The 15,225-nt window shown below is 35.5% G+C and overlaps 1 protein-coding gene across 5 annotated transcripts in view; it reads left to right on the top strand.

Annotated features, from left to right (window-relative positions):
• LOC145258198 (forkhead box protein K1-like) overlaps positions 1 to 15,225 on the top strand; it is a 173,211-nt gene that overhangs the window by 86,960 nt on the left and 71,026 nt on the right. For all 5 annotated transcript variants that reach the window (XM_080116092.1, XM_080116091.1, XM_080116093.1 and 2 more), the window contains exon 3: positions 3,172 to 3,451. In XM_080116092.1, coding sequence (XP_079972218.1) covers positions 3,172 to 3,451 — 280 coding nt within the window. The remainder of the gene's footprint in view (positions 1 to 3,171; positions 3,452 to 15,225) is intronic.

A 15,225-nucleotide genomic window follows, 5' to 3' on the forward strand; every position in this document is an offset into this window, starting at 1 on the left:
CAGTAATTTGAATAATAGAAGTAATACATATATTGATGAGTTTTCGTAAAAAATATCTTCTAAGAACCTTCTACTGAATCATTTTTCATTATTTTTGCCGATCGCAAGACTTCTATAAACATTCACTTTTTCATAGCATACATTGTATGTTGGCATCATTTAAAAAAAAAAAAAAAAATTAAACGTGTCTAACATAATTAAACTTAACAGGAGATTGCTTTTTTTATGTTTAATACCTTTTTAAAGGCCCAGACAAGGATTTATTTTACGGAGAATCAGCATAATTATTTGTTTTACAACAAATGTCTCTTGGTCCCTTGACAAAAGGAGGGTGGACCTGTAAATTCACCCGGTCCGTCCATCCGCACTTTTCTCAATAACTATGCATTGGAATTGTTTTTGAAATTTTGCACAAACATTAAACATAATGTGTAAAAAAAAAAAAAAAAGTAACAGAACGGATTTTCTGGGAAAACTCCGGTTGCCTCCCTAGGGGTACCTTTCGGGTTAAAATGGCTAAAATCGACACTTTTGTGCTTATTAAAAAAAAAAAAAAAAAAAAAAAAAATGGTGCCTTGGATTTTTATAAAACTTTCTGAAAAGTTGTAATTAACTGATTTCTATATAATTTTGTTTGTCTATATTTCGTGGTAACTCTTGGATATGCCCCAGGGATTCTTTTGGGGCTAATAGGGACTATTTTATCATATTTGTCCAAAATTTCTGTGTATGTCTATTTAGCAGTTTTGCATGGTGCTGAACTCAAATTTAAACATGTTAATGCTTTTTTTATTCCTCATTCACTGTGCACTCATGGGGGACCATGCATGCTTCACATGTTTAACTGTCATATTCAAAGTATTCCATAATTGACTTTATCTAGGATTCCTATGGCCTGCACCATTTGACTTAGTCTTCTTACAGTCGATACTTTTCCACTCTGCTATCTACATTTCATTATAAGGGTGTTCTAAAATTAACCATCTGTTTGAAATAGAAATTAGCTAAATTAACATCAAAATGAATGGTTAATTTTGGGATGCATTGTGTAAATAAATAAAAAGCTCCGTTCTTGTCCAGAATTCAACTTAATTTAAAAATATATATATATATATATATATATATAAATATCTTTGCTAAACCTAACCCATCACTGAACAAAAATGTTATATTCCTAAAATTGACTAGGTAGTTTTTTATTTTCATTTTTCTTAAGAAAATCAAATTTTATGAAGAAGCGAGATACTGTTCTGATCCGCCATTTTTTATATAAAAGGACAACTAAATTCGAACTAAGATTTTAAAATTAGCCTTGTAATGTCTCCAGTACACTAAAATTCATAAAATGATTTTCTATATTTTAAAAAAAAATTTAAAAAAAAATTAAAAAAAAAAAAAAACTAAACATTTTATAATTGGGTTGAATTAGTAATGCCTGCCAACCATAAAAACATTTTGAACATTTGGATGTTTCAAGATTTCAAGGTACTAAAATAGTCATATTTTAAAAATTAAAACACTTTTAAGTCTTCAAAATATCATTTTTATTTTGAAATGAATATCGTTTTACAATATTTAATGAATAGTAATCTACATGATATATTTGAAGACTTTTTAGGACAGTAATCATAAAAATGTTAACACTATGAAACAGCCATTTTGTTCCAATTTTTTTTAACCCGCAGTGCTTAAAGCTTGATATCACTTCCCTATGAGAAATTTGTCATGAAATTTAGGAATGGGGGAGGGGTTCTTATTTTCAGAGTATGAAAAAAAAAAAATGGGTCTATTCCCCCCTCCTTCCTTCTTAAAAATAAAACTTCAACCTGCCATGTCTCAAACATTTTTTTGTAAATATTTTTTCATACACCAACTTATAAGTAAATTTTTTTGCATTAATTCTATGTTGATACCAGCAGTTTTTAATTAGGCTTCCCCAAAAATGTTCACTCATTTTCTGCCAAAGTAAACAATTTGAATAGTAGAGCTTATAATTATAAGCTAATCAGCAACTGAATCAGCAGTCTTTTTCGGCTGTATACTTTAAAGCAGTTTTGTGAATTATATTTATTTTGGGAAAAAACAAGTTTTGCTTAAAATTAATGTGCTTTATGATTCTTTTACAAATTTCTTTCAAGAAATATTGGTTTTCAAATATATTTTCAAACTTTAATTGTAGTAATAAATGACTTTTAATTAAAAAACAAAAAACACTAAATAAGACTCTACTCTTTTAGGCGTAAATGTGTGATACCTTAAAAAATCTTTGTGGAAAAATAAATGAAAAATGCGCGCGGGGGGGGGGGGGTATCTAGATGATCCCCCATTTCCCAGCTGTTATTGCTTTTTAGAGCAGTTAGTACTCGAAATTCTTTTGATATTTCAGTGTGAAAAGTTGGTGATATATATATATAAAATTATGCTACTGCAAAATCTAGGAACAAGTGACAAGCCCACCTTCCTAAAAGTGCCTTGCTTGAACCTGTCGTACCATTAATCTTAAATCTGAGTGACAAGTTCCACCTCTAAAAAGTCTCCTTTAACCACTTTTAATCATTTAAAACCAGATTGAAACTTTTACAAGAAATAGTTGATTCTAAATTTGGATTTTGCTTTAAGATCAACCATTAACTAATGCATAGAAACGGACATACATACACATATCTTTACTTTATATATAAATAAATACAAGTGGCTACCCAGCATTGCTTGGGGTAAAGTAACATTTCTATTAAAACTTTTATCTCTACCTCTCTCTAACCATCTTTCTAGCTTTCTCTCCTCCCCTGTATACTCTTCCCTCTCCCTAAGATCTCTTTCTCCTCCATTCAGCCCATTTCTCTAGCTGGACATACTAACAATTCTCTGTATAATAGATTTCTCAAGTAACGAAGCAGCATTTTCTTTTCCAAATTAGTACATTATACGCCCCCGCTCTCCTGATGAAATCTGATTCAGTTAACCCCCAAAGAATATTATTTAATTTTAGATATTCCTCCAGGGTAATACCGATCAAGAATATACCAACTTTGTGGTACTTTGTTTTGTAGGTTTTATTTTATATTTTTTCTAGACACATAGACAATTGCTTTTATATATTAGATTAAGGTTTTGTTTGATTATTTTGATCAGTTAGTGAATGTATTTCTTTTTTTTTTTTTTCCTCTGCAGTGCTGCAAATTCTTGCCCCAACAGTCCTCGAGGTGGTTCAAGTCACCGTCTGGTACCTGACCTTGGGGAAGCAGTTTATGCTGCACATGTTAGTGATAATAATGGTCAACAGCTCTCCGGTGAAAGCTCCAGGGACGAGTCCAAACCTCCATATTCTTATGCACAACTCATTGTGCAGGCAATATCGTCTGCCACTGATAAACAACTCACATTGAGTGGAATCTATGCTTACATTACAAAAAACTACCCTTACTACAGGACGGCAGATAAAGGATGGCAGGTAAGTCTATTTGCATAATTTTTCATAATACTCGTAGTCTATCGTTAAGTGGATTTTCATTATTTATTTACATAGTTGATGTTTTAAATCAATGCACTTCAGGTGAAAACATTACATACTTACTGCCTTGGTTTTACAAAAATGTACTAAAACTTATGTACAATCCATGTACGACTAATTGCCACTGCTGCTGTTTAAAGTAACTTCAACACAGGTGATTGACTGGGTCCATCAGTGTAAAATATTGTAAAACAATCTTGTAATCTATCTATTATCATATAAAAGTAAAAATGTCTGTGCACGCACGCTTTTCTTATGTCTTGCAAAGGCTTTTTTTCGGAGGAGGGGGGTACTGTTTCTTAGAACTTTTTATATACTCCTTAGATTATATCTCCAATTTATAAAAAGAGATCATCTCTCTCTTTTATTTGAGCGACTTTTAGACGCTATTTTTGCGCTATTTCTTGGTTGCCACGTGTTTGTTTGGCTTTTCAGTATAAAAACGAAACTAAAAATCGAAAGTGAACTGTGTTCCCGGCCTCTTGTGACGACGAATGGTTCTACGCATGCGTCAGATGACGTCATGACCTGATTTACTTTAAATAGTTGAAGAACTGACTAAATTTCATGTACGTCGCGTTAGCTCAGTTGGTTAGCGCGTTGGTTCCTTATCTAAACGTTTTGGGTTCGAATCGTGGTGTGAGATGTCTTTTTTTTTTTCTTTTTTCTTTTCGTTATCTAAATTTAAATATTGAACCAGTGTTATTTAAGCCATTTTTCAAGTAACGTTCGTTTTTTTTTTTGTTTGTTTTTTTTACTTCGCTTATCCACCCCTGACCACACACCCAAAAACACCCGGGTACCCACCGATTTTTTAATATCGAAACAGGCTTATTTAAGCCATTTTTCACGTGTTCGTTTTTCTGTTTCTTTTTTTGTTTTTTCGATTTTTACATTTAACATCGTTCGTTTTCCTTACGTTAGTTTTTTTTTTTTTTTTTTTTTTTTTTTTTTTTCGGTCTCCCCTCTCCCCCAGGTTTCTTTTTTATTTAACACCACACACACCTCAGAACACCCGGGCAACGCCAGGTACCCCCGCTAGTCTATATAAAAGCAAAAATATGTATGTATGTATCTTCGCTTTTTGTGTATGTCCAAGAAAGGCTTTTTTTCCGCCGGATTCTCGAGGCCGTCGCTCATTTTTAAAACTTTTTATATCATGTCGAAATCATAATATCTACGACTTAACAACGGTGATCGCCTCTCTATTTAATTTGCCCGACTTTAAAACGTTAATTATTCAACATTTTCGGATCGGCATGTGTTGCATTCGTTTTTCGGTATAAAAAAAAAGCGAAACTATTCGAATTACTGGCCAGTGGCCTCTTGAAAGCTATAACATTGGTCAATGTCAGCTTCGTCATATCAGACGGTTGCTTTCATTTCGAGAAGAGAATAAACATGGAGCTGGTTTTCCCCAAAGTTAGTTAAAAACAAACAAACCGGTTTATTGACCTCATTAAAAACTGTCCTGCAGAAAATGTTAACTGCTGAATAGCTATTGCTTACGATCGCCGCATGTGCATTAAGCTTTTTCGTATAAAAAAAGAAAACAGACTCGCGGTAAATAAAACACTTTCCCGCACTCAAAGTTCACGTCAAAAACGGGCATCTGTGTTATTTTTTTTTTTTTTTCACACTTTACTATTTTCCAACTGCGCGTCAAGGCTTCGTTTTATTTTTAAAACAACCAACGATTTTTCTTATCATTTACCCAAAAACACACACATCTACAAACTAACGCTAGCCTATATATATAAAAGGCAAAATGTGTGTGACCATTTCATGTATATCCAACAAAGGCTTTTTAGCCGACGCTCCCGGGGGGGTTACTATCGCTTAGAACTTTATATACCCCCTAGATAATAATATCTAGGATTTGGGAACGCGGGTCGCCTCTAGATTTACGTCGATTTTTATAAAATTATTGCTATTTCAGCCCGTCTTGTGTTCGTTCAGCTTTTTCAGCAATCGCATCGGGAAACGTCCAGAAGCAATCAGCTTTGAACAATGTGGGCCTAAACTCCTTATATAAGACAATTCCTATTCAATCTTCCCCCTCCCCAACATCTTGGGGAAACAACCAGTCAAAGTTGGGTAAACAAACCCAAACGCTGCCCCTCAGCAAAAGTGAACTGCGCGACTTTTATTTGACCTCATTAACGAGGTCAAATAAAAGTAGGAAAGGTAACTTTTATTGCGGCCACGTGTCAATTCTGTTTTTAATACTTAAATTCAAACGTGTTTCCATTAGTATGTCGTGGTGGCCCAGTGGTTAACGTTGCATGATTTTTTTTTCACACTTTAATTTCCAACTTTGCCTCAAGGGTTCGGGTTCGATCCTCATACTCACCTACCAGAACTTTTTTTATATTTTAACCCCCCACCCCTCCGGATTTTTGATTTACACAAAACCACACACCCCTCTAAACACCCGGGCAACGCCAGGTACCCCCGCTAGTCTATATATATATAAAAGGAAAAATGTGTGTGACCATTTCGTGTATGTCTCGCAAAGGCTTTTCTCGCACACAGTCCTGGGTTCGTTACTATCGCTTACAACTGTTTATATAGGTCCTAGATAATAATATCTAGGATTTGGGAAAGCACGTCGCGTATAGATTTATTTATGTCTACTTTTACAACATTATAGCTATTTTGTCTTCTCACGTGTTGATTGGGCTTTTTCATATAAAAAGCCAAACTAATTCAAAGATAAGGCACCGTTCTCGGCAATCGCACCGGGAAACATCCAGAAGCAATCAGCTTTGATCAATCTTGTATATCAGACAATTGCTATTCAATCTGGACAATTGGGAGCTGGTTTTCCCCTCCCCAACATCTGTTGGGGAAAAAAACAGTCAAATTTGGGTAAACAAACCCAACTGCTACCTCGCAGCAAAAGTGAACTGTGTGACTTCTATTTGACCTTCTTAATTAGGTCAAATGGAAACTTTTATTGCAGAGACGTGTTTTTAATAGTTAAATAAATTCCAACATGTCTCCCTTGTATGTCGCGGTGGCCCAATGGTTAACGTCGCACGGGTTATTTTTCACACTTTATTTTCCAGCTTTGCCTCAAGGGTTTGGGTTCGGGTTCGATCCACATACTCACCTACCAAAACTTTATTATTTTAAACCCGCCCCCTCCGGAGTTTGGTTTTACCCAAAACCACACACCCCTCCAAACACCCGGGCAACACCGGGTACCCCCGCTAGTCTATATATATATATATATATATATATATATATATATATATATAAAAGGCAAAATGTGTGTGACCATTTCGTGTGTCTCACAAAGGCTTTTCTCGCACACGGTCCCGGATTCGTTACTATCGCTTACAACTGTTTATATAGGCCCTAGATAATAATATCTAGGATTTGGGAAAGCGCGTCGCGTATAGATTTATTTACATCGATTTTTACAAAACTATTGCTATTTTGGCTTCTCACGTGTTGATTATGCTTTGTCGTATAAAAAGAGAAACTAATTAAAAGTTAACCAACTTCTCGGCATATCGTGCCGGGAAATGTCCAGAAGCAATTAGATTTGATCAATCTTGTATATCAAACAATTGCTATTCAATCTGGACAAAAACAGTCAAATTTGGGTAAACAAACCCACACGCTGTTAACTGCGTGACTTCTATTTGACCTTCTTAACTATGTCAAATCAAAGCAGCAGAGTATACTTTTATTGTGGCCACCTGTTTTTAATAGGTAAATAAATAAATTCAAACGTGTCTCCGTTATATGTCGCGGTGGTCCAATGGTTAGTGTCACACTTTTTTTTTCCACACTTTAATTTCCAACTTTACCTCTAGGTTTCGGGTTTGATCCTCATACTCAACTACTAAACCTTTTTTTTTTATTTTAGTTTAGTTTGATTTACCCAAAACCACACATACCTCAAAATACCCTGGCATCGCCGGGTACCCCCCGCTAGTATATATATATATATATATAAGGCAAAATATTTGTGTGTGTTTGTATGTCTCCCAAAAACTTTCGACACAGGCGACTGATTTTCACGAGATCAGTTTCATTTTGAAGCTCGAATGTTTGGACGACAAATATCGAAAAATTGGCTAAAAACATTAATTCCTTCACCCTCAACGGGACATTTTTCTACAGGGAGAAGTAGCAAAAAATCGTTCCTTCATGACAAGATAGGCATATATAGGCATGCGCCGTATGTTGTTTGCTCTCGTTTTTCAATATAAAAACGTGAAACTCGATTCGAATCCTGGCCCACGGCCAGTGGTCTCTAGAAAGCGATGTAACGTTTGGCCAGTGTCGGCTTACTGTCGTCATATCAGACGGCTGCTTTCATTTCAAGACAAACCACTCCCCTAATAAATGGGAGCTTTTTTTCCCCAAAGTTAGATAAAAACAAAAAATTGTCCCGCAGAAAATGTTAACTTCTGAATAGCTATTGCTTACGTCGTCGCACAAAATGTTAACTCTACGACTTCCACTTGACGTCATGGAGTGCAGGCACCTTTCAATTCTCTTAAATAAATTCAAACATCTTTCAGTAACTCATTCTGGCTGGCCAAGCGGTTAACGTGTCATGTTATTTTTTTCTCGTTTTATTTTCCAACTTCGCCTCAGGGCTTCGGGTTCGATCCTACCAGCTTACTCCCCCCCCCCCCCCCCCCCCCGGATTTCTTTTTGATTTAAGAGCACACGCACCTCGTAACACCCAGGCAACACCGGGTACCCCTCGCCCCGCTAGTCTATAAATATAAAAGTGAAAATGTTTGTGTGCGTGTTCGTGTATGTCCAAGAAAGGCTTTTTTCCGAGAACCGATCGGTCGCCTCACAACTTCATAAAACTTCTTATATCATGCCGAAATGATAATATCTAGGAGTTAACAACCGGGGTCGCTTGGCTATTTAATTTGCCCGACTTGGAAAAGATAAATATTCAACAATTTTCGATCAGCGCATGTGGATTAAGCTTTTTCGTATAAAAAACAAAGCAAACGAACTCGCGGTAAATAAAACACTGTCCTTAACTCCACTGTCATTAACTCGTCAAAATGGGCACTTGCCAAGTCGCACGTTTTTTTTTTTGTTTTTTTTTTTTTTTCACTTATTTTCCAACTGCACGTCAAGGCTTCGTTTTTTTTGTTTGTTTTTTAACAGCCAATGATTTTTGTTTTCATTTACCCAAAAACACACCTACAAACGCCCGGGCAACGCCGGGTACACTAGTCTGTCTATATATATAAAAGGCAAAATGTGTGTGACCATTTCGTGTATGTCTCGCAAAGGCTTCTTTTGCACACGCTCCCAGGTTCGTTACGATAGCTTAGAACTGTTTATATAGCCTCTAGATAATAATATCTAGGATTTGGGAATGCGTGTAGCGTCTAGATTTATTTACGTCGATTTTTACAAAATCATTGCTATTTTGAGCCCGTCTTGTGTTCGTTCAGCTTTTACGTATAAAAAGCGAAACTAATTCAAAGCTAAGGCACCGTTCCCGGCAATCGCACCTGGAAACGTCCAGAAGCAATCAGCTTTGATCAATGTGAGGCCAAACTCCTTATATCAGATAATTGCTATTCAATCTGGACAATGGGGAACTGGTTTCCCCCTCCCCAACATCTTAGGGAAACAACCAGTCAAAGTTGGGTAAACAAACCCAAAAGCTACCTCACAGCAAAAGTGAACTGCGCGACTTCTATTCGACCTCATTAATGAGGTCAAATAAAAGTAGCAGTTAACTTTTATTGCGGCCACGTGTCAATTCTGTTTTTAATACTTAAATTCAAACGTGTTCCCATTAGTATGTCGTGGTGGCCCAGTGGTTAACGTTGCATGATTTTTTTTCACACTTTAATTTCCAACTTTGCCTCAAATGTTTGGGTTCGATCCTCATACTCACCTACCAAAACTTTTTTATTTCAACCCCCCACCACAACCCTCCGGAGTTTTGATTTACCCAAAGCCACATACCCCTCCAAACACCCGGGCAACACCGGGTACCCCCGATAGTGTGTGTGTGTAATATATATATATATATATATAAGGCAAAATGTGTGCGACTATTTCGTGTATGTCTCGCAAAGGCTTTTCTTGCACACGGTCCCGGGTTCGTTACTATCGCTTACAACTGTTTATATAGGTCCTAGATAATATCTAGGATTTGGGAAAGCGCGTCGCGTATAGATTTATTTACGTCGACTTTTGCAAAATTATAGCTATTTTATCTTCTCACGTGTTGATTGGGCTTTTCCGTATAAAAAGAAAACTAATTCAAAGATAAGGCACCGTTCCCGGCAATCGCACCGGGAAACGTCCAGAAGCAATCAGCTTTGATCAATGTGGGGCCAAACTCCATATATCAAGCAATTGCTATTCAATCTAGACAATGGGAAGCTGGTTTCCCCCTCCCCAATATCTTGGGGAAACAACCAGTCAAAGTTGTGTAAACAAACCCAAAAGCTACCTCACAGCAAAAGTTAAGTCCACTCCTTCTATTTGACCTCATTAATGAGGTCAAATAGAAGCAGTAGAATTAACTTTTATTGCGCCCACTTGTCAATTCTGTTTTTATTAAATTCAAACGTGTCTTCATTAGTATGTCGCGGTGGCTCAGTGGTTAACATCGCATGATTTTTTTTTTTAACACTTCAATTTCCAACTTTGCCTCAAGGGTTCGATCCTCATACTCACCTACCGAAACTTTTTTTTATTTTAACCCCACACCCAACGGAGTTTTGATTTACCCATAACCACACACACACCTCCAAACACTCGGGCAACGCCGGGTACCCCCCCTCCCCCCCGCTAGTGTGTATATATATATATATATATATATATATATATATATATAAGCGAAAATGTGTGTTTGTGTGTCCGCTAAGAACTTTCGACCAACACGACGAAAATTCACAAACTCGGTATCATATTGGATCCCCATCCTTCGCCCGAAAAATATCAAAAAATTGGCCAAAAACGTTTTTTTTTTTTTTTTTTTTTTTTTTTACCCCGAAATCGACAATTTTTGACGGTTGGGGTCAACAAAAACGGTCCTCTCGTGACTATGACCGGTTCTACGCATGCGTCAGATGACATCATGACCTGATTTACTTTAAATAGTTGAAGAACTGACTAAATTTCATGTACGTCGCGTTAGCTCAGTTGGTTAGTGCATTGGTTCGTTATCTAAACGTTTTGGGTTCGAATCGTGGTGTGAGATGTCCTTTTTTTTTTTTTTTTTTTTTTTTTTTTTTTTTGATTTTTTAAATTTAAATATTGAACCAGTGTTATTTAAGCCATTTTTCACATAACGTTCGTTTTTCTGGGTTTTTTTTTTTTTTTTTTTTTTTTTTTTACTTTGCTTATTCTTAGCGACACCCAAAAACACCCGGGTATCCACCGATTTTTTTAATTTTAATATCGAAACAGGCTATTTTAAGCCATTTTCTTTTTTTTTGGTTTTAACATTCGTTTTTCTGTTTTCTTTTTTGTTTTTTCGATTTTTGCATTTAACATCGTTCATTTGCCTTACGTTAGTTATTTTTGTGTTTTTTTTTTTTGTTTTTTTTTTTTTTTCGATGTTTTGATTTCCAACTTATCCAAAACCACACACACCTCAAAACACCCTGGCATCGCCGGGTACCCCCCGCTAGTGTGTATATATATATATATATATATATATAAGGCAAAACAGCTGTGAGCATTTTTGCATGTCCAAGAAAGGCTTTTTTCGACAGGCTTCTCGGCAAGTTTACTATTTTGTGGAACTTTCCGTATACTCCCTAGATTGTAACATCTCAGATTTACGAACGGACGTTGTCTCTATCTTTATTTTGATCGACTTTTTAAAAAATTCCCTTCGTCCTGTTCTTTCCTGTGTTTGTCTTTTTCATATAAATAGAGCGAAACCAACTGCATGGCCTTTCGGGCTGGGACATTTTGAAGGCAAACAGCTTTGATCACTGTGGGGGAAACCCTTCATATCAGGCAATTGCTATTCATTTGAGAGTTCCCCTTTTTCGGAGGAGTTGGTTTTTCCCAAACATCGTAGGGAAATAAACACGGCAGCCAGATGTTCATTTCTGCGCCTGCATGAACTCGTTCACTTTATCCATTTCTGTAAGTCAACTTTTTGATTAACATTGCTAAATTTGAACGCTTTTCACCTTATGTCATGGCCTGGCGGTAAGATGTCAGCTTTTCTTTCACTTTCTTTTCCACATTCGTGTCACGGGTTCAAGCCTGCCTACCAACACTTTTTTTTTTTTTTTGCTCAACACATACCTACAAACATAATGCCGGGCACCTCCTCTAGTAAACAATAAAATGAATTTACTCGAAATTTCGAGAGGCTATTTTTGGCAAATATCTATTGAAGTCCATGCCTAAAAAGATAATTATTAAAGAAAACTCCCAATTATTATCATTTATTCCCTCTTATATGGGCGATCTACTGAATCTGTTAGCACCAAAAAATGTTATTAAAAGAAACAATAAAACTACTTTAGTCACAGTGGCGTTATTTTTTGCAAATTTTTAAAGACAGACTTTTTTTTTTTTTTTTAATCAATGTTTGTAAAAAAAATAATAATAAACAAGGTTATTAAAATAAAAAAAACAAAACAAATCGACTATTGCTTGTTTTTTGTTTATTCGTTTTGTTTTTTAAATTAAACTTGAAACTGTCAAAGTTGCTTTGACCAATTAAACCCTTAACGATTGAGAATTTTTTCCGATACAGTATGCCAAATAATTCTCAGTCTTTTAGGATTTAATTAGATGTACATAAAATCGTGTATAATTTTTAGTCATGTATAATTAGTAAAATTAAGGCACGACTAATCTAAAAAGAATAAGCCTGTTTATTTCTTTTACAAAGATTTTTTTAACAGAAAAAAAAACGAAAAAAAGTGGCACACAGAATTGGAAAAAAATAATTATTTCAATCTTTGAATTCATTATGTAAATAAATACTTATGTATCTATTTACTTTCTGCCTAAAGAGAATATATTAAAAAGAATAAATTATTTTTTGTAAATACTTTTTATATTAATCTAAAAATATATTTGGCAAAAAAAAAACAAAAAAAACCTGGACTGAAACTTGAGTAAATTCATTTTATTGTTTATTTTAATAAGACAACAGATTTTTTTCAATATTTTGCGCTGACAAACCCAGTAGTTCATTCGTGTCGAATGTGTTTTAATAGCAAATTAGCAGCAGCAGCAACAAATAATCATACATTTAGTCGTACATTTTTAGTAAAGCGTCTTATATATAACCAAAATCCAGCACGACTTAATTGTCCGATTTGGCTCCTGCTGATTCAAGTAACTTTGCACGTTGTTTCTATGACAAACAGCAGGAGCAGTTAGTCGTACATTGATCGGGCATAATTTTTGTTTTACATTTTAGTAAAACCTTGCTGCGTCATGGTGATATTCTAAAAATTGTGAAAAATGAAATAATCCGGTAGAAAAATAATCGTGAGTAAAAATAGAATTTATCAAATTACCTAATCTGATCGTTAATTTTAATGTAAAAGCTGCAAAAATTCAGAATGATAAATTGACTTATCTCCCTCTACTTAAATTTAAAGTCCACCATTTTTAAACCAAACGTAATTATGGATACCTTTTTGTGAAAATCTATCTAGTATATCTGCTACTGGAGAATTTTTTTTTTTTTTTTTTTTTTTTTTTTTAATTTTTTTTTATTTATACTAATTTGGCTATTGGTACATAAGTTTTCACCTGAAATGTGTTGGTTTAAAAGCTCACCAATGTAAACAAGCAGCTTGATTACTGTTTAAGCTGTAAAACATTCAACAGTTGGTCTTGATTCAGTTGTAGCCATTTTGGTTTTTATGAGAGTCTTCAGTTCGCTTCATTGTCTGTCAATCCTTTCCCCACCCCCTGAGGTCTGCCCTCAGTTTTAGTGTAACAGAGCGCCTATAAGCGCATGGAAAAATATCAGCAGGATTTGTAAGATAACTGGCTTGCGAAGATATTAGCGGCAGTAGCTGAAAAAAAAGCACACATGCAAATTAGGAAAAATTAGATGGATACCCTATATGCAGATCTCAAGATGGTCAGACTTTATTCTGACCAGGTCTGACTGTATATGTTAGATGGAGAAATCAAGTGGGACCCTGCTATATGTGGTGAAACACAAGAAAATGACTTGAAAAGTGGTCAGAGTAAAATTATCTTTTTTTTAATTATGAGAAACCAAAATGAGTTTTCTTCAATAAAAACTGGTATGTAACACATTGCCACAAGATAGTTTCTCTAAAACACTACATGATTCTCTTCCTAACCCAATGACACTTGTCATAAACCATCCTCAGAATTCATTAACTCTTATCCTCGATTATAGATGGTGACTCTGTATACAAGTTAAGCATGCATGGTCCCCCGTGAGTGCACAGTGAACGAAGCATGAAAAAAAAAAATGACTAAGTTCAGCACCCCCCCCCCCCCCCAGTTAACCCCAAAAGTTCCCAGGGGACGTCAAATCCTGGTGAAAATGAACAAATGGAGCAGTTTTAGGCATTAACGTATGTAAATTTGAGTTCTGCACCATGCACAAAAAAAAAATGACTAAGTCCCCCACCCCACCCATTTTTCCGGAAAATCCGTTCTGTTACTTTTTTACTCATATCATGTTTAATGTTTGTGGAAAATTTTTAAAAATTCCAAGGTGTAGTTATTGAGAAAAGTGCGGACAGACGAACGGACAAGGGTGAATTTACAGGTCCGCCCTTTTGTCGGGGGACCAAAAATAGGTAACAAAGTGATTTCACCAAATGTTTTTTCACTTCAAACAAAGCATATTGCCACTTGGAACATAAGGAGCTATTACTTGGGATGATGTCTAACAGGAGATTAGGGAGTTGAGCAGCAAGATATCTGCTCACATTACATTTAAACTGCTGCGGGTTAGTACAGTCGGGGAAACGGAGAGAATTCAAATCTAACAGTCCAAAGGAATAAACTATTAGAGTAGAAGCCTTTGACATTTAAGGTCCTCAACAGTAAAGGGGTGGAATTTTGCTGCTTGTCGGGTTAGTCAGGAGTATGTACATCAAAGCGGCATAAGTGCCAGTTTATCCAGTGATGGGACATAGGGAGCTGGGTTGATGGTGCATGATTTGATACTGAACACATGATCATATCATTTCTCTAATCATTCAACAACTTAATTCCTGTTCTCCAACATTGTACTACTGAACTTCTCTCCTTTCAAAATTATTCAGTCTCAATCTCTACTGTTTCCCTTGTTGTGAAAAGAGTCCTGTTGTCCTGATTTTTTTTTTTTTTGATTTTTTTCTGTTGATTAGTCTAACTCTGCGAAGTATCGATCTGTTAGTTACTAGCAAAAATTTTTAAACCGTTAGTCAACAGCAAGCTTCATTTTCTGGCAAATTTGGGCTTTTTAATGATGGTGATTTTTCATTTAACTGCTGATTTTTAAAAAATTTACCTGTTTTGGGTGAATCTGTTGGTTTATGGATAATTCAGGAGAGAGTAGGGCCATTTTGGAGGCGTTGAACAGAGTACAGCATTCTGGATTATGGTATTAATGGTAAGGTTTTATTTCTGGTTAATGCTTGTGCGTAACTCTGAATCACCATTCTCTTTTACTTTTAACTAGCCTGGGTGCCCGGGTGTTTGGTGGTGTGTTGAGCAAAGAAAAAAAAAAAGTTGTGGGCAGG

Source organism: Euprymna scolopes, chromosome 33 (genome assembly GCF_053919585.1).
Source record: "Euprymna scolopes isolate OS-2025 chromosome 33, ASM5391958v1, whole genome shotgun sequence".
Classification (NCBI taxonomy): domain Eukaryota; kingdom Metazoa; phylum Mollusca; class Cephalopoda; order Sepiida; family Sepiolidae; genus Euprymna; species Euprymna scolopes.